The sequence below is a fragment of the Aristolochia californica genome, unplaced genomic scaffold (assembly GCF_029961685.1).
Source record: "Aristolochia californica isolate CCGP_79_NKW_82.1479 unplaced genomic scaffold, dmAriCali1.0.hap1 SCAF_7, whole genome shotgun sequence".
Classification (NCBI taxonomy): Eukaryota; Viridiplantae; Streptophyta; class Magnoliopsida; order Piperales; family Aristolochiaceae; genus Aristolochia; species Aristolochia californica.
Window position 1 is genome coordinate 6,383,264 of NW_027182268.1, and position 26,201 is coordinate 6,409,464.

Below are 26,201 nucleotides of genomic sequence, written 5' to 3' on the forward strand. Positions count from 1 at the left end.
AGTCCTTTTATTAAGGGACACATAGGGAGGGGTTGGGCAATTTTTTGCTCCTTCTCTATTTATGATGGTAGGGAAGGTATGAAACCCCTCTCCTAAGGAGCAGACAAAAAGGCAAAGATAGGTGGAGGCCCCCCTCCCTAACTATTTTAGTTTTGTATTAAATTTTATTCCTTATTTTTATTTTTTAATATAATAAATAAGTAAGGTAATAATATTATAGACCTTAATGAAAATAATTAATTATATATTTAAAAATTGATTTAATTATAATTTTTAAGAGATAAAATTACCTATGTAATTAAGGTTGTGTTTGAACACAAAAAGTGAAGTGAAAAAAGGCTAGGGCATGGGGAGGGGGGAGGCCCTTGTCCACAAAGGAGGTATAAATTACAAGTTATTTACAAGAAGGGCATGTTAGTCTTTTCACAAAGACGGGGCGTACGTTAAATCTGTACACGCAGGAACGGACTCTTTTTACTTTTCTTGGCGGGGAAGCCAGAACTTTTTGACCCCACCATGCCATGAAAGTCTCGAACCTAATCGCTAGATGCCACGTGGTGTAATAATTACCATAGGGTACAAAATATCACATCGAGCCGTTTAAGGTTAGCAGGCTTGAAATTTTGGACCTGTACAGACGTCAGATTTGCAGTGTTCCACCCCTTCTTTATACCCTTCATGGTAAAATCTCCCCTAATGCTAAAGCCTAGGAGACTAAAAGATAATTGTTACGACTTGGACTTAGACCAGGTTCATAAAATTCTGCGTCAGACCACGAGACCGATTTGAGGTCAGAGAGGACTCTCGGGGTGGCACCAAGCCAAACGGGCTTGCAAGCCGTTCAATTTTTACTTGACCTTGTCTTGAACTCAAAAAACTCTAAATTGACTTGTTAACTCATCAGCTGACTTATTAGCATAATTTTTTTTATAAAAATACCATTTAATCTAATTATTCTCATTAATTCCCTCTTTAGTTGGTTTATAATTGTTTTTATTTACCTCAAACTTCAAACATTATGGATCGTTTAGCCCTTTTGGGGTCCTTCAACATCTAATATTAATATTTACCAATGAGATAAATACTATTGATAGAATTGTTTACTCTTTCGTTTAGATCTATTAAGTTGGTTATTATACATTAGTATACTTCATTGCAAAATCTTGGACTCTTTTGTGATACCTTACAGTTCAATGGTACCAAAATCACCACAATATTCTCTTTATTTATTTTTTATATTTTTATTTTTATAATTTTAAACTCATAGCTCGAGGCTAAGTCTCCCCCTGGACCTCTCATAAAATTTTGAGTCAAACAACACGGGACAGATTTGGGGAAGACTCGAAACCAATGAATGAGGACTTGCCTAGAAAAGAATCGATGAACGTGAAAACTTACCTCTTATATCCTAAAATCGGGTAGTCAAATTGGTGTGCTTATCAAAAGATAAGTTTCATCCCTAACCCTACATAGAAGATAGGAGTTTGAAGAAGTAAAAACCATGGCTTGATGAAGGTGGGAATCCTATTTCCCTATCCTTGACCCATGAGGTTTTGTTGTTATTTTATCTTTATGAATAATCAAATTCTAATTAACAAAATCATGTATAAACCTTTTATTTAATCAAAAAAGTTTTTCCCCTTGACCTTCTCCTCTCTCCTTTAAAGGGAAATGGCTTCTCTATTCTTCTGTGAACGGTTAGCCCAAAGCAAACACTTAATATAATCTTTCCTCCCCTTGTCCTCCATAGAAAAAGGAACTCACAGTTAATTTAGAACTTTTATCACGAGTTTTCTTCGTGTAAAAGATTTAAAAGAGAGGCTTACACTCTTCAAAGACCATATAAAAATAACCGAAAAGTAAAATAACGAAGAACAATGCTAAATCTTTATTTTTTTCATTTAATAATACAACTAGGTAAGAAAGGAGCTCATTATTTTTCATTTCCAGAATTGAACTTCGGAGATTTCATATTAGAATATCACTTTCTTGTATATATAGATCTAAGTTTATAGAATCTCAACCTCTGGAATTATTGTTTGTTTTTTTTGGTTATACTTAGTATCTAGTTGAGAGAGAAGACCCCGAAATTATTCACAAGAAGGATTAACAATTTAACGCAATTTGGCCATGCTAATGAAAAATTGACCCAAAAAACAGCAGATTGAGGAGAAAAGATCTTGTTTCCCACCTTCATATTTAGTTGTGGCAAATCTGGTCTTTTCTCATGTTACGGTTCATAGTGGTTGCCATCTATTTATGTTGAAAGCGGTTTGAGTGTTGTGGAGGAGTAGAATTAAGATGATCTTCCCTCTGGACCGCTTTGGTGGTGCGAATTCTTCTTAGCATAAGCAGAAGCAGCTTCCATTTTGCTTAGACTTCTTCACAGTTGACAGAGCACTGCATTTGTTCACTACTGTAGACGAATAGGGAAGGTATTAATAAGTACTTGCTAGAAATGGTATCCGTGGCTGTTTGGAACGTGGAGGGGGCAATTAAGAGGTTAAAGGGCATCGCAAGGTACAGGTACTGTTCTCCACAAGTGCAATAAGTCATTTTATGGACATTTATAAGGGGCAGCTTGTCCACTAGAGGTCGTTGGCTAACGATGAAAGGACGATGCAGGTGAGTTATTGTAAGGAATATGAAACACAACTGACTGGTTTGTTTTTAATGGTGAACAGGCAAGATGAAACATCTGAGAAAACTTGAACAAGGTACGTATGGTTGGTTCCTGCGACGGGGAATGAGTAAGATGTAGTTGAGCTTCTAATATGACCAAAGCGAAATGAAGACCTCGTAAAATACGAACACATTGTTTCGTACAGAACGATGACAACCACGTCTTTAAAATCAATTAGCCAAAAGTCCATTTTCATCGACTCAGATGTTAAACCTAAGTATTATATCACACAACCTACTTTGGAAGATCAAGCATGCCAGAATGATCACCACCCCACAACACAGACAACATTCCTCCCCACTGGAGTTAAACAGAGCAGCACAACAATAATGTGAAGACAATATCGTTAGCTCGAGTCAAACCAGGGCAATGCTGCTTTCACCGCCTGGAGGCTTCCGGACTCCACCCAAGTAATCTCTGGAAGCTGCCTTTCCATCTGCAAAGATATCGCTGCCACTCATTTCCCTGAGCTTTGCCATACTCAGGGACTTCTCGGCTGATCCAGGCTCAGTATCACCTCTGAAGATGTCATTGCCAGTCAGCTCAGCAAATTTCTGATTGTGAATTTTTTTGGCAGTCTTGATTGGTGTCTCTTCACTGAACATGATATTGCTTTGACCTCCCGCAGGCTATCAAAATAAGACAAAGGACAGGGAGAATTAGTTTGGGCAAATTAAAGATACTTGCAACAGAAAACACTTCACAGCAGCCGATAAAAGGCCCTGGAAGAAGTTCTAACATAGGGTAAACAAATATCAACAAGTATAAAAAACAATAGCAGTGGCGTCAAGTGCAAAAGATAATATAAAACAGAAACAAAAAAAAAAGAGGAATACCTAAAAGCATGATGCTTGAATAGGTGTTCCCCATTGCTTAAAAGTGAATAATCTTTAGCACATAAAAGACAAGTATTTCATAATGACTACTCACGAGAATATTTTCATCTCCACTAGTAAGGGAGAAATAAAATTTGGCTTGGTAAACTTGCAGAAAGCCATTGCCAGCAATATTGAAGAAGAGAAGCATCTCTGGAGCTATCTTACTCATAGTACAAATACAATTGTAGCGAAGCCATTTAGAGACATGGCACAATTCAGAAAGTGGTGGTCAGATTATCCAACAGCCAGCCTAGCAAAATTATATTCATGTCTATTGTTTGAAAAACAAGTTCTTACTTCAAAGCAACAGGGACATCGAATGGGAAGGTATATGTCATGAATTACTGTGGACGTTTTGAAATTGGATAAAGAAATTGAAAATAACAATTACAACCAAACATAACTCACATTAGAGACTTTCACAGATGTGCGTACGTTTCTTGGAGCGGGTTCACCCATATCTTTGCTTTCTTTCTCAAGAGACCGTGCTGCTAAAGGCCTAGGTGGGATCTCTGGATCAGGGCCAAAAATATCATGTCCACTCAGCTCCTTGCACTTGGCATCAGAGAGTTGCTTTTTCATCTTGGCATCTGATTCACTCTCTAAGGTACCACTTAGTTCCCTCTGTTTTGCAACCTCAGCTACAGAGGTCGCCTTCTTTGGAGAAACACTCTCTTCTGCACTAAATGATATCTGACTCATAGCATTAACTGCTTGCTGTCATAAAACCCAAACACAGACCAGTTTATCAATATTTCCTACAAATGGATGTAAGCAAAAAATAAAATAAAAAATAAAAAAAGGAAAACAAAGCATATCTGTACAATTATTATGTAACAGTAGGAACCCATATTTTCAAGTCCCCACATACCATTCAGAAACATAAACTAAACACGTGAACTCTGCCAGAAAGGTTACCTGATAAACTCGGAGTCCAGTTCTGTTGTTAGAATTAGATAATGATCCACCAGATTCAGCTGCTTCATCCTCACCATCACCCACGAAGATGCCACTCCCAATCATCTCTTTCAACTTGTAATCCGAACATGGTTTCCTGGAACGTGGAAAGAAATCCAGATCATGCAGAAAAAATGCCCAGTACGTTAACAGGGTAGCTCAGCTGGGGTAGAAATTTCTTTCAAAAATGAGATCACTAAAGGTGAGAATGCAAAAGCACTTAATAAAAAGGAAACAGTAGGCTTCAAAATGAAAACAGATCATTTTCTTTTTTTTTTCTTTTTGAAGAAAAACTGAAACCTGAATACAATTTGCTGAAACAAAATCAACGGAAAAATATGAAAAGAGTTTTCATAGATATTGTTGATGCACATGACAATCACACTAGTAAAGCATCAAACCATTTTATCTGGTCTCAAGTAAAATCACGCACATGAACATGCTCCCATCCACATTTTCTGGAGCCAAGGGGAAAGTTGTCTGAATGTGCCCCTTTTCTGAATATATTGCATCAGTGATGCAATAGAAAGACATTACGAATAACAAAGTATAAGTTGTTGAACATGTTACGTAAGTGATGAAAATTTGAAACAAGCAGAATATTGCATCAGATAGTGGTAGAAAATGCAGGTTGCAAAACCTGCCAAAACGCAATCTACTGTAGCAAATTCGCCAGATGAAATTAAATGGACGTCAGCATTGGAATCAGAAAAAAATACAATCACAGAAGGAGATACGATACTATTAGTATTCTAGATAAGATCTTCATACAGAGACTAAAGATTATTCAACAAACCATAATCAAACATTTAAACGAATATTCTAGACACAGAATTTAGTGACTATGTCAAGTTAATGAGACGTGCATAATAAATAAACAAGAAAGAGCGAGCTGAATAGCCATTCTTCAAGAAAAGTGATATTAAAGAGAACCGTGTGCACTATGACTCGGTTGGATCTGATGCTAAAACATATTCAGCACAAGTCACGTGGACTGCAATTAGATCCAAAGAGTAAACAATACTGACAAAATATGACGTAGAGAAAAGTCAAAGAAGACACCAGGACATGTACATTTAATGCAGTAAAACTATTGAAAGTACAAAAAGAATTCGCGGAACCCACACTCAGATCAAAACCTATGCATTCATCTGATTTCTAATGCGCTAAATCAGTCTATACCTGCAAGTAAAGATTCAAAAAATTTTAAGCATCAGTATATCCTAAACAATAACACAATCCGCACCTTGCATCTACGGATCAACAACAAACAGCCAAAAAATTCATCAAAACAAATCAATGAAAAGGACAAGAGCGGACAGATCAAAGCGCAAATTCATCTCAACCTCTCGATACGCAAATCTCAAGCACATTCAATCCAACAGTCCCTAAACCCTAACAAATGCAGGAATTTAAGCAAAAGAACTTAATGTCCCTCACCAAACACGGAGACTACCCCCAGTATCCAACATACTCGCAAGTAAAACTTCCAGAAACAGATAATCGTCACGACAAAACTAGACAGACAAAAATGAGTGCCAGATCTCACCTTTTCATCAAACTTTCAGCTTCTTCTTCGGTCATCTGTCCTCCAAACAGCACCTTGCTGATGCCTCCAGCTGGCTGGAAAATCAAACATCAACAGAACTGAGTGTAAATCATCCAACTAGAAGAAAACCAGAAACAGTGTCAATTCCCTAGGGAGAAATTTCAACCTGGTGCATCCGTATAGTAGGACGTGATCCCGATGTCGCGGAATCAGCCGCCGAATAATCGGCGGACGGATTCTCCGACCACGTGAGCAGATCTGCGGTGGACGTGTGTGGCTTCCTCACCGGAGTAGTTCTCTCCATTTCCGCTTCTCTTTTTCCTTCTTTTCTTTTCCAGACCGGGGAGAAATATATAGAAAGAGAGCTCCAACAGAGATTTTTCTCTCTTCACGCACAAAAAAGCTCTTACTCAAAAAACGCTGATGTGGCAGCAGGTTCTGGCTTCTCTTCAAATCTCAGCTACGGGGGTCTTCTCAACTGCTACTAGTCTACTACAAATACTGAAGTTTTTTAATGGAGGACCGGTTCGCCACGCTTTCCATTTGAATTTTGCAGGTGAAGAACAGCCACGTGGCGGTAGCGAAACGGGATTAACCGGCTCGACTGCGTTTCAAAATTTGAAACGGCGTCAATCGAGGACCGTTTGTCTTTCTTCTGTAACTTATAGGCGTAAACAGAAAATCAGTCAAGGTCGGTGGAGATTTGGCAATGAGAAGAGCCGAGACCCTTTCTATGATTGACTCGCCTCGTCTAAAATCTAGTGTCGAGTCACGAGTCAACTTGGCGAATCGGGAAAACCATGGAGAGAACACATGTAAGTTGTAACATGTAATCTGAATGGCTAATCAAAGCTAGAGGAAGTATCAGGGACCCACATCGTGGAAGTCCTAGGATTCCTTTAAGGAATGTGATGATGCGAATTGGAACCAGGCTTTTTAACCGGATTAGTCATCTGTCTAATCTAAGGAAAAGGATATATTTGAGATAAGTTAAGTAGATTAGCAGCTTAACCCGGTATCAAATCAGAGTGGTCCCATGCCACACGGATTAATAATGACACAAGGTTCAATTTTATAGAAGTGGTTGGTGAACTGCCTTGTGCCCAACCACCTGATCTGATTATGTCGTTTTGTAGGTGCAACTGTATCTAATGAAACTCAATTGAGTCACCGAACCAGTAGGTCATTGGGTTTAGTCTCTGACTCGTAGACCATCCATCAAGTGGGTCCATGGCAGAAAATGGGGAGCCCACACTGACATGATGACGCATTCTTCCTTTTCTTTCCTGGGGACAAACTTCACTGTAGTGAGACTCGTCGGCAGGAGTAATCACAGCCGTTGATTGGAGGATCCGAAATGGAAGGGAGAGGGACCCAACGGGCGGTAAATGATGGTCTCGTGCAGGTTAGCTTGGTTTAGGTTTTCTTACACAAAAGGGTAAGAAAAGATGATTTTAGCCAATATGTCTTCCTTATCCCACATTAAAAAGGCTCGTTTTGACTTTAACCATGAAGAAAACAAAATTGGCGTCGCCCGGACTTGAACCGGAGACCTTCAGTGTGTTAGACTGACGTGATAACCAACTACACCACGACACCAGATGCTAAATGCTTTAAATATATAAGTATTTTACATATAATTATAAGTCAATGCATAATTTTTCAATAGTTTAATTACCATATCGGGCAGTGGATCTGAGACGACGGTGTCAAACAACCAAACAGTAGAAAAACATTACGCCCACCGTGGGGCTCGAACCCACGACCACAAGGTTAAGAGCCTTGCGCTCTACCAACTGAGCTAGACGGGCTTCTTGAAAGCTTATCAATCAGTTTAGATAGCTCTTAATTTATTTACAATTTTAAATATTCTCATTTTTTGTTTAAACCCAATTTTGCTACTAAACACGATGGTAAATTACATGTTTAGAGACATATAACTTCTAAATCTGGGTTTTACATTATGTTAATTTGAATTTGAATAGAAAGGGGTGGACCCATTTGAAAGTGGTCGACTCCTATTTGTATTTTTGGATATGATGCATGTAGTCCACTCCTTTAATGTACTTTAGATGGGAGGTAAGATTTTGTAGGCCACATGTAGTTGATTACACGATTAATTAATATAACTAGATTGAGCATTAAATAAAAACAAATGGTTTAAATTGTCTTTGATTAATATTAATATTTGTAATATGACATGTATATCTAACATGTGTCTTTCCCCAAATTAATTTTCATCTTGCCCGACTTCTTCTTTTATATCCTTGCCTTCTTGTTTTTCCTCCTCTTCTTTGATTTCATCTTCATCCTCATCCCATTTTTTCTCTTTTTGCCCAAATTTTTACTAACTATTTTCACAGTTCTCATTAGAATAAAAAATAATAATTTTATTATTATTATTATTATTATTATTATTCCAAAAATAATTAGTAAAAATAAAATAATAATCAAATTATCTTTTTCACTAATTATTTTTAAAATAATAATAATTAAAAAAAATTCCTTAGGGTTCTAAAGAGACCCTTAGGGTTGCCTCATATGACAGCATTTTCAAAACTTGAAAGTATCCTTCCTACACTTTAACGTCTCAAAACTCTGTCTCTCTCGTTGTGATTTAACATTTCTAAAGCTCTAAAATCAAGCAAGAAACTGAAACCATGTAGACAAAAGCATTTAGAACTGAATTGAATATTATTCACATTTCTTTTTTGTCCAATAAACCAATCCAATACCCAAAATGAAATACATATTTTATAGGCATTTAGAACACATCTACTGCTGCAACAATGGCAAAAAGCTCTTCATCTCTTCCATTACATGAACCATCTCTGCAACCACATTCCTTCCACTTTGCTGAACTCCCCACTCTTCTCTTCACCTTCGGCGCTTCTGCTGGTATCCTCACCCTCATATCCAACTGCAGTGCAGGTGGCTTCAGTCCCACTGGTGAGCAATTTTTGGTCGAAAGTGTGACCCATCTCACCATTGACATGTCGTCTGACTCCAACACGTCCTTCCATGAGACCTCAGCCCTTCCCAAGAGTGTAGACCTCACAATTCTACCCAAAAGTGGCGAAGTTCTCCACCGAAGCTCGAACACAACTTTCTGCCGTCGAAGTTCAGCGACAGTGTCCGGAGCGCCGCCACACTCCAAGGAGATGGATTCATTCCAGTGTGGCTCACAACTTGATTGAATTTCCCGGCTGGAAAGACGGATTTTTTGGCCGTTGCCGGCAACAAGGTAGTATCTAACAAAGAGTTTGCCTGGAGCTATGAAGTCAAGGTTTTTGGCTCTCATGATCTTTAGCTCACAGTTGAGAGAGGAAAGCTGGTTGCGTGTAGCTTCCATGGAAGAGATGGAAAAAAGGGACTGTGAAGGGGATGAATGATAGAGCTGGGTTTGTGCTTGGAGCAGGATAGAGGCTGCTTAGTGTATATATAAGCTGTTACTTTTTGACAAGTGCTTGGAGCAGGATAGAGGCTGCTAAGTGTATATATAAGCTGTTACTTTTGACTAGTGCTTGGAGCAGGATAGAGGCTGCTAAGTGTCTATATAAGCTGTTACTTTTTGACAAGTGCTTGGAAGGATCTTCCATTCATAATCAAAGGAAAGAAATCGACACCCATATCTTTGTTTTTTGTTATGGGATCATGGGTACTGCTCTGGATATTCAAACTAAACAGCCCTTGAGAGTCCAGAAGGGGGATTCCTGCTCTTTTTTCAAGTGGGCAATCAAAATTTTCATGAAATCTTTCCATTGAGATTAGACTTTTCTCTGGTTTATTTTATCAGGGATTTGATCCTTTTGGGAGATTCTGAGAAGGAGGAGGATGCCACTCCACGACATTTAATATATGACCAGATGAAGGAAGGATCAGGGTGAACGAATCTTAAGCTTGCAATAATTATATTGAAAACCTGCTGAGTGGGTTCTCTACATTCACATTCACCACATGCGACAGCTCATGTGAAGTGTAGTGCTCTTTGTGGAGTTGCCAATTACTCTGTAGAACTAATCAAGTTGAGTTTGTTTAATGAATCACAGCCAACTCGCTGAGTGGAAGATTGAGTGGAAGAGGATAAACACAAGGGAGTCATAAACTAGGGGAGGTTCAATGACTTGACCTTGCCCGAGTTGGATCAAGTCAGGAAAGTGACTCGGATGAAAGATGAGTTGCTTGAGGTTTAGATTTTCTGGGTTGAGTTGCAGTTGGGAGCTTCTGAAAAAGCATTATCTTGTTTCCATCTCATTGGATGACTAATTTCAGTGATACAAGATGCAGATGGCTGAAATTTCTGCTCAAGATGAGAAAATAAAATACCAAAAACTTCATTCATTAAGCTCATAAATACAAGTTCCACAAGTATGTACGTTTCCGCATTGAGAAAAATAAAATAATAAAAACAGGACCATACACAGAAAGAACAAAGATACATTCAGTAAGTTTTCCCATGAAGACACCCAGTTCCAAGAAGAATATATTACACACATGCTTCTGGATCATAAAGTGCAGCAAGCCCGTTCTCCAAGCTTTCATGGCTCCGCTTTCTTCATCTCTGATTCCAAGCTGAAAATAAATAATGAAGACAAGAAACTACAACCGCATTCCTTTGTAATGGCAAATCCACCATCAAGAGCAGACTCCAGTTATCCGAAAGTTCACCATAGATTGAGAGGGAAAAGGCTTTTTCTCTTTTATGCATCAAGAAGCTCAAGGACCCACCAATCTGCATCTGTCCGTTTAACTTTTCACACTGGTGGTTCAGATGATCAAATCCAGTGAAGAAGCAAAAGAGAGAGCTCAGACCATTCAACTTAATCACGTTTCATCTTCTGCAAGTTGAACATTGTAACCATGCTTCATATCTGTAGAACAACATTAGAGAATAGAGATGACCATTAGGTGGTTACAACAAAATTTTAGTTCAAAAATTAATTATGTTTGTGCATGGAGTATGTCAATTCAAATTAACTCTAAAATGAGAAAAATCTTTGTAGGATCAAATTTTCAGAGGACAGTGAGAGAAAATTCTAAATACAAGATACAACTGATTTCAAATTAAAAACAGCTCAGGAATTAAAAAGGAAATGAACAACAAGGATCACAGTTACGTACTCGAAACTACACTATGCAACAATCCAACACCGTATGTACAGATGCATGCATGATGGAGCAGTAGATAACCAAAAATGCAGGCACAATGTGAACTAGTTTTTTACGTTTGTTATTTCAGTGATGCTACACAAGCATGCAGAGGAAATTGTTCAATGGAATGGCACTCAGTGGCTGGTTTTATTAACTTGAAGCAGCAAAATAAATTTTTCAGGAGAAAAATATCGGGTAAAAAAATTAGATATCAAACTCAATACCTTTTATCAGGGACTTCTCACACTTACCTTTCCTCTCATCATCATTTTTCCACTCACAATCATCATCATCGTCCTCATCATCGTCACCCATTTCACGTCCTCCATCATTTCCAATATCACTTTCACTGGCTGTCTCCCATTCGGAATCATCACCCTCCTGGCCATAGATCTCCCCTTTATGACCCTCACAGTGGACTCCACCGTGTTTCACTGCTGCTTCTCGAAATAGCCAGGCTGCCCTCATTTGTTTTTTCACCAACCGCTCTGCATAATCTGGAACCTTGTTTTGTCTCAAAGAAAGGTCAGGATCGGTTGATTGCGAACACTCATTTATAAAAAGAATTGCATCTAGTAAGCTTTCTTTAGCCAAACCTAGCATGTCATAAGCCTGAGCCCGCCTCCATAAGCTTTTGGCATGACGATTAAGAGGGTTATGGATGCACAAAGCACATGTAGCATCACTAATAGCAGCTAGTGGTTGTTGCAGCAGAAGATGACATTGAGCCCTATTGCTGTATAATACTACTCTCTCTTTTTTAGATCTTAGAGGACATAAGGCCAACGCTTCTGAATATTTTGAGGCTGCACCAGCTATATTTCCAGAGGAGAATAAAGAGTTGCCTTCAAGCTTGACAACAAGGGCAGCTGCTTGTTTAATGTGGAGATCCTCTTTTGGCATGTTTTTCTCCCGTTTCAATCTTTGTTTAGAACCAAGTAGTTCATCAATCAGTTCTTTTGTACGAGTGCTAAGAGGATTGCGAGTACTTCCTTGTGATTGGCCACATTCTTGCAGAACACTAACAATGGTGTCACCAAGCTTTTTATGATCACCCAAAGTTGTAATTTCAGCCAAGTCAATGAGGGCTGGTACTACCTTGTCTATCACCTAAAACCCAAACATGAAGTCAACAGTCATTTACAAGAAACATGAAAAACCAGTACATGTCTCTGTAAGGTGATATTTATTATAGTTGTCTCTGTAATGAGAATGGATAAACTAACCCCTAGCATCTTTTAAAACACCCATTATTACCCAAAAATTAGAGAATAAACATTTTCAGAAGTGCTAAACACACACTGTCACTACAATCATCACACTCGTTTAGTCTAGGAGAAGTAAATATATGTATTACCTGCTTCTCACAAGCACAAAGAAAATGAAACCAAAACCAAAGGAAAAGAACAAAGCACCTAAAAAAAAGTAAACTACAGGTCACTGCTTAGCAATAAACTACAGGCTAAGTTATCTTCCAGGTGGACACCTTTTGTTGAGTATTTATACCACTTACTAACACATGAAGGGCATGGAGACAACAAGCGAATGTCACCAGAAACCATTTTTAGCCAGCCACAGACAGGATCATGTACGATATAGAATTATATTCAGCATAAGGAAATATATCGCTTCTGCTTCTCAACATAAACAAAAAGATATACTACATCACTTGTTCAAAAACACAGAAGTTTCTTTTTCTACACACTAATTCTGATAAGAAAAAATATCCCAGAGCCACCAATTCTAGTATGTAGTTTTTGTTTTGAATGTAATCTATTTCACTAAGGATATTTTAGTGCCAAATGTGTTCAATTTAGGTTACTCCTAAAAGGTAATGCCACATAGTATGCTTTTTATTCCATCTTATTTTACTTTACCATTACATCTTTCAATAAATGGCATGTAAAATTTGAAAGGTATATTCTTCAACTCAATTTCATGTACACAGAAATGACCTTGTGCTGTCGTCCGTTGTTTGGTCCAAGGCATTGGCAGGTTCCCTAACAACTGAAAACAGCTGTCATGGATCCCAGCATCAATCTGTACTAGATGATCTATTTAACAGGGAACGATGTCTGTGGGGTCAACCACAGTTTATACATATTTATTTGTCCCATAAGTGTGCAAACCAACTCCAGGAATTAGTACTATATTTGACATAAATTGCCTTCCGGTCATAGTTGGTTATCTTTGTTACTTTAATGCAGGAGAACTTTGTCTAAACTTTTTAAGGCAAAACAACTTAATTTGAAAATCAATTCAGTATGCTGCCCAAATTTATAATAATTCCAAACTTCTAGATACATAGTTATTCCTATTTTTCATAAAAGTTCTAAGATCAAAACCCTCCGTATTAGCCAGTAATCTTGTCCACGGTATTGTTATATAGAGAAGGCCAAGTCATTCTCCTAGTACATTTAAGATGAACCAATTGATATACACTCCTAGTGAGTTATGAGAGAGACCTTTTTTTTGGTAACTGAGCTATGAGAGAGATGTTTAAATAAGAGTATGTGTAACTTGGCTAAGTAAAAACTAAACATGTAAATCATTCTTTATAACAATACTTGATCTTTCACAAAGGTATTTTCAATATTTTGGATGTTTAAAAAACAACTACGAGGGTTGTAGTGTGCATACTTCTTTTCTCAAGAGAGCAGCTAAACATAATCAATTTTTTTTTGTTAATTTCTGTTTGTCATAACTTCTATAACTTCATAAAGATGTTAAGTTGTAAGTCTGCAAGCAAAATTTACAACTACACAATTCATGAAATAAACTTTATCACTAGTTTTTTCTCTATTTTTTGTTGTTGATTAATTTAGTTTAACAAAAACATTCTCATAGTCATTATTTGTTTGTTTATAACCTAGAACAGTTCTGCTAGATATATGATTTCATGCCGATTGTGCTTTCTAGATTCACAGCTGCCTACAACAAGTCCTCATAAGCACCAACGAAGGAAGATTGCAAGAGTTCTCTTTCATTCTTCTTTCATTGTGTGGCTTACAGAGGTCAATAGTAAACTTCCACATTGCAGCAGTCTTCCTTTGGAATACTTAATTTTTTGGAAGTTTCAATAGAAGCATCATTAGGTGAACAGTTAAGATAAGGTACTCAAATTCAAAAATATTAGAAAATTGAGATGTAAATATCTTACTTTATGACAGGTATTCTGATCCTGAAGCAGCCAGAGAAGACAGTCAATAGCCATATATTGCCAATCATCGGAAGAACGAGCAATGTTACACAAGGACTCAATAATACTAGGACAGTTAGCAACTGGCCCCCTACCAAGCTTATGTTGGCAAATTGTTCGCAATAAACCAATTCCTGCTGGCGAATTCTCGTTGACAAGTCCACCCCACATGCCAGGCAGTTTAACTAAAAAGTCTGGCTTGCAAATAATAGGAAGAAACTCAGGCTTAAAAGCAAAGCAATTAATGAGCTGAAGCGACCAACACTGTAACTGACTGGCCCACTCTTCAGCCTTCCTGGACTCCATCTCAACACCACCCATCCCACGTGTTAGAAGGTCACAATGGTAGCCAAGCCTTCTATCCACATACTGATAGAAATGAGAATACACAATTTCCAATGAACTAATTGCAAGCTGTATTGAAAGCTCAAGAATTTCACCATGATTGGCTACAGCCGGAAAAGTACTTGGATAAGTAGCCAAGTGTCCTAAAGCCCGCACTGCCACTCTCTGTTCCACCCAGGTTAGCCGGCCTCTCAGAAGCTCAACCAATGGAGGAATTGCACCTGCATGCACAGAACTTTCAGCAAATTCTTCCATATTCATGGTGTATGACCCAATGATGTGAGCAGCATAGTATGGAATATAAATGTTTTGGTCATGAGATAGCCAACGTCTATTCTTTAGGCCCTTCCATATAAGAGCAGCCATGCATTCAAATATTCCCAAATCAATGAATTCAGGGTCATTTGGATGTGCCATTGCAGTGTTCCACAGACCACTGATGGGAAGCACCTGACCATCATCATCTTGAGAAGGAAGCTCCCGAAAGAACTTCAGTATACTTGTTCGGCGTTTGCTAGGGTTTGCCTCCTTCATGACACAAAAGAAGCAGCCTGGGTAGGGGCAATCTGCTGTGATCTTATCCATGAAAAGAGAATTTGTGACAATGACTTAATTAGACTTCACTATAGGCAATTGCTCTGCAAGTATTTTGAGGACATTTTAGAGAAAAGCTGCATCAAGAAATAATTGATTAGAAACAAGAATATCAACCCCCAAAAGATATTATGTTAATAAATAAATCTCATAAAATTTCACACCAAAATGTAGGCAATCAGAGGTTGCAGCTAAAGATAATATAGCTATTAAAGAAATCAATCAAATGAAAAGTTAATATTTCCGTTTATGACTCCACACACCAATCCGACTGACCCTATTGAAGTTGCTGAACAGATTGGAACCGGATCCTTTACTAGATCAGTACTGTTTATCTAGCCATCCAACCCAGCAGAAGATGCAGGAGAAAAAGGCACCGGGTCTTTAACCAGACTAGTACTATTCATTAAAGAAATAGTTTGCCTCAACCGTAAGTAAAAGTCAACATTCTCTACAAAAATGAGAGTAAAAGTAAAAAAAAGAATTGAAAAAAGTTCAGGTACGTGGCTACACCATAGGGAGGCCAAGGAGCACAATCACATCAAGTATGAGCACCACTAGAACACATGAAAGAACAGATGAAAAATAATAATAAAAACATAAAATGACTCAACTAATTAATAAAACAAACGTATCAAGATAGCATCTAACAACTGCAATACAATAGAGCATGACTAGAAAAGAAAAAACTACATGAAGGAAGAAAGGAAATCACTTGTTAAGGGCTAAGATGATGAAGACAAACCCAACATGCTGGATCCACCATCCACCATAAAGAGCATCATTTTCCAACCATAATAAAGCTAATTTTATCTTCTGTATCCACGGTTTTCATCACAATTTAAACGCCCACCAAAAATCAGGATCCCCGCGATCAACTAAAAACAGCATACAGAAGAAGATTGCATTGAAAAGCTTTTAGAACACAGAATCGTAGCTACTAGTCAATTGCCATAAAACTTCAAAACAAAAATTTCTTCCCAACCAACATCAATTCAGGATAGTTGTACCAACAAACGATGAAGTCGTGTAAAAATAAAACCCTAAATCACAAAAAGACTCGAACCTCAGAAACACACAGCAGGCCATCAGAAGATCGTAAAAAACAACACAAGTAATGTTCTGCCGCTTCCCATTTCGAAATAAAGCTAAAAACATTCATCGTACACTGAAGCCAATTTGAGGAGGGAAGAAAGAGAAGCAGAGAGAGTGAGACCTCGAAGTTGAAACTAAAGCTATTGCAAGCACCCGAAACCAAGACGCCCCTGGACTCGGGAGAAAAGCGAGACAACGAAATAAAGCTGCCGAAATGGTGACAACGCTCACAACTGCCTTTAAAATGGACAGAAAAAAAGAGGGAGAGAGCGAGCGAGACTGGAGAGACAGTCGTAGCAGAGCATCGCAGCACAGACTTGTGTGGGATTCTGACAGGCCGTGGAGATCTCGCTCTCGCCGTCCCGAGGAGGTAAGAGCACGTATTCGCAGGGTCACCGAAAACGGAGCTGCCTCGTCGTCGTCGAGTTTCGATTCATGCGCGTTACAACCAAAAAGGAAACTAATCGCTATTATTTTCATGGGTCCCACATGTTTCTTCGATTTAATAAAATACCAAAACTACGCTGTCTTTTTCCAAGTCTTCTGCAAAAGTAGGAGGGTATAATAGGGTTTTCACTTCGTAAACGCAGTTACTGCTGCCAGCCAACGGACCCATCCTGTTCTGTACGATACTACCAACAAAGCCTAGTTCCAACGACGGGCCGACGCGCGCGTGCGCCTCCGTTGACACTCGCGGAGGCCAATCATACTCGCGGATCCTACCTACGTAGCCCACGTGGGCTAGTCATTCTGTTCATTGGTCTTAGCGAGTAATAAGTAGTTTACTACTTACTCGCTACCGAGAATGGACAAATAGTGATTGAGTGTAACCTTTTAAAGGTAGTGCAGAAAATAACGTAACCATGGCCCACATTTTGTGGGGTCTACTTTCTACTTTCTAGTACTTCTTTGGACATTTACTTTCAGGATCAATGAGACAACGAGGGTTGCCCTCTTGGCCAATAATGCATGAAGAGGATGGTACACAATACCACATTAATATAAGCAAATAAAATAATATTTTTATTATTATTTCTAAGATGATTATTTTATTTTTAGATTTTAAATGATAAAAAAAGACTGTAGCATCAAGTGGGCATCTCAATTTTTAAATAGTTTATATAGATTTGAAATTATATTATTATTTTAATTATTACTTAAGTATTTTAAAAATAATTTAAATTGTTAAAATTTTATATTCATTAAAATGATTATTATTTTTTTAATACTAAATTTGAGTAATTTATTATTCTATGTTGAACAAGATTTTTATTTTAGCGTACTTTTAAGTTTAAATTTTGGAAAGAAAAATACGAAAAACGGCACACTATCATTTGTAGTCAGGATTATGGGAATTGGATGAACCGTATGCAAAAGAGTGTGACAGGAGGTCGTTGATGGGAGGGATAATTCGTGCATCAAAGATTTATATATCGGGGTTAATATAAGGGGTATCATTTTGGCTCTGAAACATTTTTATAGGCAAATAGTTAAAGATAACATTGTTGTCGATAGAATGAAGTAAATGACATTCTCTAGGAAATTTCACTGGTATATTGTGAACTTATCAACCATCTATCCTAAATGCATTAAAATTGGGAGTATTTATTATTGCTCATAAACTGAAGGTAAATTACTCCATATTATGTTGTTGGAATTTGTCAGATTAACCTAAGTTTGATATTAGATAGATCAATACCGGGTTAAGACTCGTTCTGAGTATTGCACCGAGTTGCTCCCAAGTTGGGTTCTAGGAATTCCGAGTCCAAATTGGAGAAGAATTTATAAGATAGGCAGTACGTGCTGTTGAGATGGCCGAGTTGGTCTAAGGCGCCAGATTAAGGTTCTGGTCCGAAAGGGCGTGGGTTCAAATCCCACTCTCAACACTCACAGAAGCTACATTTTCAACTTTTTATTGTTTTTTTAATCACAGCAATACACTCGATATCTTTTCGATGAAACAGTAATTCACCCCGTGGACAAGGCTAAGATTGGCCTGGAACGGCGTCTCTCCTTTTTGAGTCATCTATTTGCCAAAGACATGTGATCTGTTAGCATCGATATTAATCCACAGAGCAGAAAGTGGAAAGCGAGGGTGATCGATAAACGAGGACGTCAAATCAAAAGCAGCCTCTGAATCTCAGAGATTCATTCAAAGAGAAGAACAAAACTGCTGAAAGAAACCCATCATCCAGTGCATGATGGTCGTCGTAATGGCGTCATTTCCCTTGTCTTATAACTCAGTTTAGACGACGCTTGTAGAAAACCATAATATTAAATCCTAAACTAAAATTTACATCAGGCGAGTCAATCATCCCGTCCTAAGTTCGTTATTTAAATTAAACGAAACCTTAGTTTAATTTCTTTTTATTCATCGACGCTGCCGTGCGGCCAATGGTTGCTGCACCGAAGTGAGCGGGTTCACTAATAACTTGAGTTCGACTCGGTTCGATTCAATTTATCGGGATCTTAAGCAAATTAAGCCAGTTCGTGAGTAGCTCAAGTTTGGTTCAATTATTTATCTAGATCTCAAATAAGGCTCGTTGAGTTAACAAGTTGAGCTCGACTGAACCATGGTTCGGTTCAAAAACTCGCGAGCTGACTCGTTAACGGGCTCAAGAGTCGGGAGCAGGAGCGAGAGTGAGGGAGTAAACTCTTCCTCCCCTCGTCACTACCGAGCCCTTCCCATCCGCTGTTGTGGCCGCCTCTGTCGTCGACCGCTTTTACCGTTGCTCGGTTTGATTTCTTCCTCCCCTCGTCTGCCTTCACCTTTGTTTTCGTCGCAGTCGCCATCCCCGACGATAGGTCCTCACGTGGTACCATGCGACTTTCGCTTGTGAAAAAAAAAATTCTTTCTTAAACTTCGGTTGTCCCTTCTTCATGGCTCTTGAAGAAATTATAAAAATATTTTAGTAGAAATACGTTTCTAAGGACTATCAGTGGTTTTTTCAAGAAATTTTGAAAAAAAATATTTTTAGTAGAAATACATTTTTAGGGACTATTAGTGCCTCATGTTTTTTAGAAATATTTTTCTAATTGGAAATTTTTATTAAAAAAATTATATAATTTTCTAAGTAAGATTTTCCTGACAAGATGGTCTAGAAAATTGTATATAATTTTTTTTAATAAGTATTTGACAGTTGATGCTGTAATACTTTTAGCATGAAGCAATTTTCATAGTAATTTTGTGTTTGACATTTTATTTAATTAAAAATTTATCGATAAGTATAGTAATATATTAGATTGATTATTAATTTTTATTTATTTCCCTAGAAGAGGCAATAAGAGGTCCATTCAATTTTCCTACGAAAATTTTAAAATATTTCTTGTAATTTTCTAGTAAGTCACTAATAGTAATAGGATTTTATTTAAAAGTTTTTTTAGAAATATATATACTAGGAAAAACAATTCTACTTTTTCGTAAAATATAAAAATTCAACCAGGGCACTAAGGAGGTCATAGTAAATTTATGGCCAGATTAAAAAATTACAAAATAAGCTAGACAACATTTGAGGTAAAAAAAATTAATATTGGTGCGTTTTAATCCATTATCGAGATTCAATCCCGAACCTCCTCTATCATTCTTTTTTAAAAATGTATGCATAATTTTATATATAATTTATTTGACATATATTTTATGTAGAGTATTAAATGTAAGTTAAACTCAAACTCGAACTCGATTACAATTTTAGGCTTGAGGTTAGGGTCGGCTCGAGCTCGAGTTTAGCTCAAACACAGGAAGGTTCATACTAAGCTGGATTTGATGCTACCCTTATGCCCAAATTTAAGTAGAGGTCATGCCCAATTTAATGTAGAATGTATGCATAATTTTATATACAATTTATTTGACATGTATTTTTTGAAAAGTTTAAAATTTATGTTGGAGCTCGAATTGGAGACATGTATTTTTTGAAAAGTTTAAAATTTATGTCGGTGCTTGAATTGGAGACATGTATTTTTTAAAAAGTTTAAAATTTATGTTGGTGCTCGAATTGGAGACATGTATTTTTTGAAAAGTTTAAAGTTTATGTTGGAGCTCGAATTGGAGACATGTATTTTTTGAAAAGTTTTAAATGAATGTTGAAGTTCAGACTCGGCTCGAACTCAATTAAAATTATTGGGCTCGAGCTCGATAACAATTTTAGGCTTGGGCTTGGCTCGAGGTCAAGTTCGAAATATTTAAATCAAACTCGGCTCGGCTCGGCTCAATGCCACCCCTAAACGACCATTCATTGCAGCGCGCCCAACGAGCGCAACCCTATGCTGGCACATTATTTCCGTTGGGTGCTGCAGCGCCGGACCGGACTCTTTGTCTTCGGCGATGCAGTTCACCCAATGGGCTCTGGCCCACTGATCACTGTTCGGTTCCCTTCTGATGATGGAAAATCGATGACAATGTGATTTTTTTTTCTTCCTTCCTGTGCCGGCTATAGGTCGTCTTCAACCTCTAACCACACGTAGAAGAGGGGTTGTCAACTTCCACTAGTGGTCCTCTGCCGGACGTCGTTGTAGCGTTTCCCAACATATGTTGCAGCGCGGGGCTCCACCGTCAGACGTCGGCCTCCGTCTTTTGATGGCGACACCGGCCGACGCACAACCCAGAGAAAAGTTTCTTAGGAAAAAATCGAGTGTTATGCACAACGCCAGTTGTGCACCCCGACGTTCTGTGCATCGCTTTACGGAATTAGTCTAGAAATCCTAATAATTTGATAATAATGTACTGCTCTGATACCACTTGTTAGAAAACCGTAATTTTAATATTTTTTTTTTAACTAAATCTCCTTAGTTCCTCAATAGGATCGTCGTCTCTCTTCCGAATGGGGAGAAGAAAATCCGTGTGTGATCTAGTCTATTGGGACCATAAACTTAATGTGTCTCCTTATACAAGGCTCCTATAATTCCTTATAGTATCTACTCAATTATCTCATATTCATAACCCATATTTCTTAATGGGCTTAACAAAATCAGACAACTTAATTTTAGCCTATTTTATTAAATAATAAATATATTACTGCCCAAATTAGAATAAACATAAACAGAAGTTATATACACTCCCGACACTCACCGAAGTTTCATTTTCAATTTTTTTTTTAACCACAGCAATACGCTCGATATCTTTTCGATGAAACAGTAATTCACCCCGTGGACAAGGCCAGGATTGGTCTGGAGCGGCGTCTCTCCTTTTGAGTCATCTATTTTCCCAAAGACATGTGATCTGTTAGCATCGATATTAATCCAGAGAGCAGAAAGTGGAAAGCGAGGGTGATCGATAAAGGAGGACGTCAATCTCAGACATTCATTCAAAGAGAAGAACAAAACTGCTGAAAGAAACCCATCCTCCAGTGCATGATGGTCGTCGTAATGGCGTAATTTCCCTTGTCTTTTTTCTCTGTTTAGATGAAGCTATTCTCACACAGCTGGCTGATGGCCACTTCTATTTGCTCTCTTCATTTCGTCCCACCGACAGCTTCTCTCCTCTCTGTTACGGATTTTTTTTTTTTTTTTGAATGTTTGCAGGTTCATTTGTCATCTTTTCTCGAATTTTATCTTATATAGTTTGTTTCTCCATTAAGAAATGATCGGGAAGGTAATGGAGGTACTGAAGTTTGTTATTCATCTCGAATTCGACTAGGCACAGAACAAATGATCTGTTTCTTTAGGAAAATCTGGAGAAGTTATACCCAGACAATTTCATATTTCGAGAATTCAATCAGTGAGCCTTTGTCTGAGATTGAAGGGGTGATAAATCAGAGTCTGATATTGATATCAGTATTGAGGGGTAGAAAACGAAGCGTTACTGTTCATAAACTCTTTTATTCTGCTTCGCCAATGAGGTTCCATCTCCAAAGCTGGTTTTCCAGTGTTCTTACACTGGACCTAGACGAAGTTGGTGCCCACCAGTCACCTCCATTTTTGCTGTAATAAACGAACCTCTTTTCCTGAAACTGCAATATCATAAAAGCTTAATTCATATATCAAACAGGTTCAAAAAGAGAAATTAGACTTGTCGAGAGATATTTGGCCATTTTGGCGAATCCCCATTAATTTCTGGCCCCGCAGAGCATTTTGCTTTAAGCAATTCCGCTGCCACTCTCTGTGATATGGAATTTCAATTTCCAGTCTCGCACCGCAGACATCATTTTCTTCCCTGTGATATGGAAATTCGATCTCTAAACTTAGCTTCAAAGCTGTTTAAGATCTTTCGTGAATTATCCTTTTATTCACCAGATTAATCCCACACAATAATAAACAGAAGAAGAAGAAGAAAAAAAGAAATAAAGAGGGAAAAAAAACAAATTATCTCTCTAGCACGTTCATCTACAGAAGCGAAATTCTTCTTTCTGCTTCTTAATTTACTTTTGCGAAAAAATAAGAAAATTCCAACGGTTTGTTCGATCTCAATTCTCAGCTTCGCTTGCCCTCTTCACCACCTTCCTGCAAATACGCCTTCTTCCGCCGCTCCGCCCTGGCTAGAAGACAGACGCCTGTAAAACACGCAGCGTAACTCGCGTGAACTTTCCAATTCGTCCGCGGCGGCTCTCTCAGCACCGCCCGGTGAGCCACCGACACGTAATAATGGACTCCGACAGCCAAGCCCACGACCATCTGGGTCAGGCTCACTAGCCTGGCTCCTGTTCCTCTCTCCTTCGACGCGAACACCACTATCAGGTACATCACCTGCACCAGAAGAAACAGCACGTACACGAGTGTCTGGAGCACCTGCGTGTACACGTAACTCGACTTCGACGTTGCGTAGTACACTTTCAGCGGCTCCATGCCAGTGACAAGATAGGAGAGGCAGAGAATGAAGAAATAGATTGAGAGATAGATCTGAGCGAAGATGAGAATCGTCTGTAGTGGGAGGAAGAAATTGCGAATACGGGCGTAGATGAGAGGGAGCATTATCAAGGGGGCTAGGAGGAAGATGTAGGGGGAAACAGAGGCAATTATGGAGGCGTATTTGGAGCCTATTAGAGGTCTAAAGCTCTTGGAGATTTCGCGGTTGGCTTTGTTGAGGTAGACTTTGGATGTGGTGGAGAATCGTTCGATGTCGCTCTGGAATTTCGAGGGGAGGTCTCTGAAATCTGTGATAAGATTGTCATCGTCGGAGGGAAGACTTTGGGGCTTGGATTTCGATTTTGGGAGTTGGTTGTCGGTGGTAGATTTTTTCTCTTGGGTGGTTTTAGATTGGGGTGTGTTAAGCTCTGCGGTTTTCTTGGACGGAGATGAACTGGATTTGGATGGGTTCGAGGTAGAATTGAGGCTCTTGGGATTTGTTTTGGACGTAGTTGAGAAGAATTTGATGGATTTGGTTTGGGCAGTACCTTCTGTGGTGATTTTCTTCTTCTTTGCTTGTTCTTGTGCTTGTTCTGTGGAAGCTTTCTTCTTATTTGGCTGCTTTTCTATTTCTTCAACGGATGCTTTTTTCTTCTTCGTTGGTACCTCATCTGCATCTTCTTCAGTTGAGGTTTTCTTTTTCTTCTGGGTGGTGTCCTCGTCTTCTACAATGGTGCCTTTCTTCTTCTTCTCGCGCAATTCATCCTCCTCTTCAGGGGTGGTTTTCTTCTTCTTTGGCACTATTTCTTCTCCTTCATCCAAGATTTTGGCTTTCTTCTTCTGCGGCACTTTGTCTTCTTCTTCTTCTTCTTCTTCTTCCAAAATGTTGGATTTCTTCTTCTTGGGTAGTTCCACTTCTAATTCGTCAGAGTTAACCTTTTTCTTCTTCGGCTTTAGATCTTCCGACTCTTCAGTCAGTGTCTTCTTCTTCTTTGGTTTTTCCTCTTTCACTTCGTCTGCAAATGATTTTTTCTTCTTTGGTAGCTGCTCTGCCTCCTCATCTACCATAGATTTCTTCTTCTTGGGCTTTTCCTCATCCAATTCTCCGCTGGAGACTACTTCCTTCTTCTTCAGCCGCGTCTCCGTCTCTTTTGCTACAGGGGGTTTCTTCTTCTTGGGTTGTATTTCTTCGAATTCATCATCCAAGACCAACAATGCTCTTCTTCCACCCAAAGACTCTCTCTTCTCCAGCTGAGCCTCGGCTACTCTGGAAGCAAAAACAGAAGCATAGACGCTTACAACGACCAACAATAGAAGACATTTCCTTAAATTGAAGTACAAAACTGAAGAGGGAGAAGAGGAAGAAGCCATTGGTGAAGTGGGTCTACTGCCTCGAGAGATCTGAGATTGTTTTTATAGCTTCATTGGAGTGATAAAGCAGTACAGATTGGATCTGAGACTCGGTTCCACCGATGTAAAGAGAGATAAAAGAGAGAGCTTTTATTAAAGAGATTAATTGCAAAGGCCACGTATTCTATTTACACTGAGACAAGCCAAAGTGCTGCAGACGCGCTTTGCTAACAAAGCTGGGCCAGCCTTTCTGAGCAGTATCCACCTCCGCTTCAGCAGCCATCACCGTGGGGAAAAAACAGGAAAGAGTTTTTTTTTCCGTTTTTTTCCCCACGAAAGGACTCTATGTCCTTGACTTTCAGCTGAAATTCTTCTGAGAAACTGTCCTTTAATCGCCATTAAATGGTGCCCTGGTTTTCAGGGGAATATAGAATGATGGTAGAGTGTGAATCCTATCTTTCTGCTTGAGTTCGAGTCAAACAAAACAGACTGATCCTCACTCGGAATCGAGTATATAATATATTTTATAGCCACCAGGCACCAACCGTGTTTCTCGGTAGATTATTTTGGTCTCCGACTCACCGAGAAAAGAGTAAAGAGTAAACTACTCCGACTGAAATAAAATCTCCACTGTCTCTCTCCACCCAAAAAAGAAATCTTGCCACTGAAACTCCATTGAAAGCAAATTTCTAATGACCCCTTTCCATTCTCAAGATTTATGACAATCAAGGTGTTGAGATTTCTTCTTTCGTATTACTCTTCCATTTTTGGAGGTTAAATAATTCATTCTTACTGTTTCTTTATTTTCTACCCCTTTCTTTTTCAAAATCCCCATGAATGTAATACCAGGAGTTCCATTTGTGAAGTAACAGTACATAATGACCCATGAAGATTTTCTGTAGGAGAGTATGAGAAAAGACAATGTGAGACGGCGACTTACAGAAGTTGCAGAACGGAGTTGGATTCTGATCTTGATAACTTGAGGTGAATATGATGCCATGGCGTGGCTAAGAGGCATCAGGATGTCGGTGCAGGAGCCAGTACTTCTGCATCACGTCTACTTATTATGGGCGGCATCACGGTCAAGATGGAGCCATGGATGGAGATTGTTAACTGTCCTGTCCTGCCCACAAGGTGCTTGATGAATTACTATCGGAACGAACGAGTATGCTCAATGAAAGATCTCACGGTGCAATGCGGCCAAAACACTAAAAAGAAGGTCGGAACAACCCTGTAAAAAACTGCTTTAAATTTACGATTGGTTGTCTCTTGGTCTACCAAAGTCTAAAATGGTTTTCGGTGCCCATAGAAGTACAGTGAAATATTTTTCTATTCAGAGATTCGGTTCTGCATTGATGGTTCTTCTGATGAAATGATGGTCCCGCGATGGCCTCCAAGATTTAGATGGGATTCTGGCATTTTCACATTCTCGAATGGACTTGGAAAGAAACTGAACTAATCAATTGCCGTCCTTGAGCTTTTTCTGCAACTGCACGGACTGTATAAACAAATACGACGCTCGGTTCGTCTCGCCGAATTCAAGATCTATGAGCCGACACTATTCTATGGAGAATTCAATCTTCATTTTTACCACAAACGATGAAACCTTCACGACATTTATTC

The 26,201-nt window shown here is 38.7% G+C and overlaps 4 protein-coding genes and 3 non-coding genes across 10 annotated transcripts; 1 reads left to right on the forward strand and 6 right to left on the reverse strand.

The window, feature by feature from the left end:
* Positions 1-2,775: 2,775 nt before the first annotated feature.
* LOC137937048 (uncharacterized) lies at positions 2,776-6,545 on the reverse strand. 2 transcript variants are annotated; one of them, XM_068782080.1, is made up of 5 exons: positions 6,234-6,545; positions 6,068-6,141; positions 4,480-4,615; positions 3,997-4,278; positions 2,776-3,312 (listed from the first exon to the last, which is right to left on the reverse strand). In XM_068782080.1, exons 1-5 carry the CDS (start codon positions 6,369-6,371, stop codon positions 3,040-3,042), a joined length of 903 nt encoding a protein of 300 aa, XP_068638181.1. In that variant the 5' UTR covers positions 6,372-6,545; the 3' UTR covers positions 2,776-3,039. The 2 variants fall into 2 exon arrangements, with proteins under 2 accessions (XP_068638181.1, XP_068638180.1); XM_068782079.1 differs by having other exon boundaries at positions 3,970-4,278; positions 6,234-6,544.
* A 1,047-nt stretch (positions 6,546-7,592) lies between these two features.
* On the reverse strand, positions 7,593-7,666 carry TRNAV-AAC (transfer RNA valine (anticodon AAC)). The gene has a single exon. It is a non-coding gene; the product is annotated as a tRNA-Val (tRNA).
* A 139-nt stretch (positions 7,667-7,805) lies between these two features.
* Positions 7,806-7,878, reverse strand: TRNAK-CUU (transfer RNA lysine (anticodon CUU)). The gene has a single exon. It is a non-coding gene; the product is annotated as a tRNA-Lys (tRNA).
* A 953-nt stretch (positions 7,879-8,831) lies between these two features.
* On the reverse strand, positions 8,832-9,419 carry LOC137937180 (uncharacterized). The gene has a single exon (XM_068782274.1). It carries the CDS (start codon positions 9,417-9,419, stop codon positions 8,832-8,834), a length of 588 nt encoding a protein of 195 aa, XP_068638375.1.
* A 958-nt stretch (positions 9,420-10,377) lies between these two features.
* Positions 10,378-16,857, reverse strand: LOC137937034 (uncharacterized). Of its 3 annotated transcripts, XM_068782058.1 has the most exons (5): positions 16,573-16,857; positions 16,072-16,234; positions 14,379-15,433; positions 11,443-12,328; positions 10,378-10,938 (listed from the first exon to the last, which is right to left on the reverse strand). In XM_068782058.1, the coding sequence occupies exons 3-5, from the start codon at positions 15,345-15,347 to the stop codon at positions 10,892-10,894; spliced, it is 1,902 nt and encodes a 633-aa protein (XP_068638159.1). In that variant the 5' UTR covers positions 15,348-15,433; positions 16,072-16,234; positions 16,573-16,857; the 3' UTR covers positions 10,378-10,891. The 3 variants fall into 3 exon arrangements, with proteins under 3 accessions (XP_068638159.1, XP_068638160.1, XP_068638158.1); XM_068782059.1 differs by lacking the exon at positions 16,072-16,234 and having other exon boundaries at positions 11,470-12,328; XM_068782057.1 differs by lacking the exon at positions 16,072-16,234.
* Positions 16,858-18,256: 1,399 nt separating this feature from the next.
* Positions 18,257-18,337, forward strand: TRNAL-AAG (transfer RNA leucine (anticodon AAG)). The gene has a single exon. It is a non-coding gene; the product is annotated as a tRNA-Leu (tRNA).
* Positions 18,338-22,651: 4,314 nt separating this feature from the next.
* LOC137936422 (uncharacterized) lies at positions 22,652-24,716 on the reverse strand. The gene has a single exon (XM_068781073.1). The coding sequence runs from the start codon at positions 24,597-24,599 to the stop codon at positions 22,857-22,859; it is 1,743 nt and encodes a 580-aa protein (XP_068637174.1). The 5' UTR covers positions 24,600-24,716; the 3' UTR covers positions 22,652-22,856.
* Between the last annotated feature and the right edge of the window lie 1,485 nt (positions 24,717-26,201).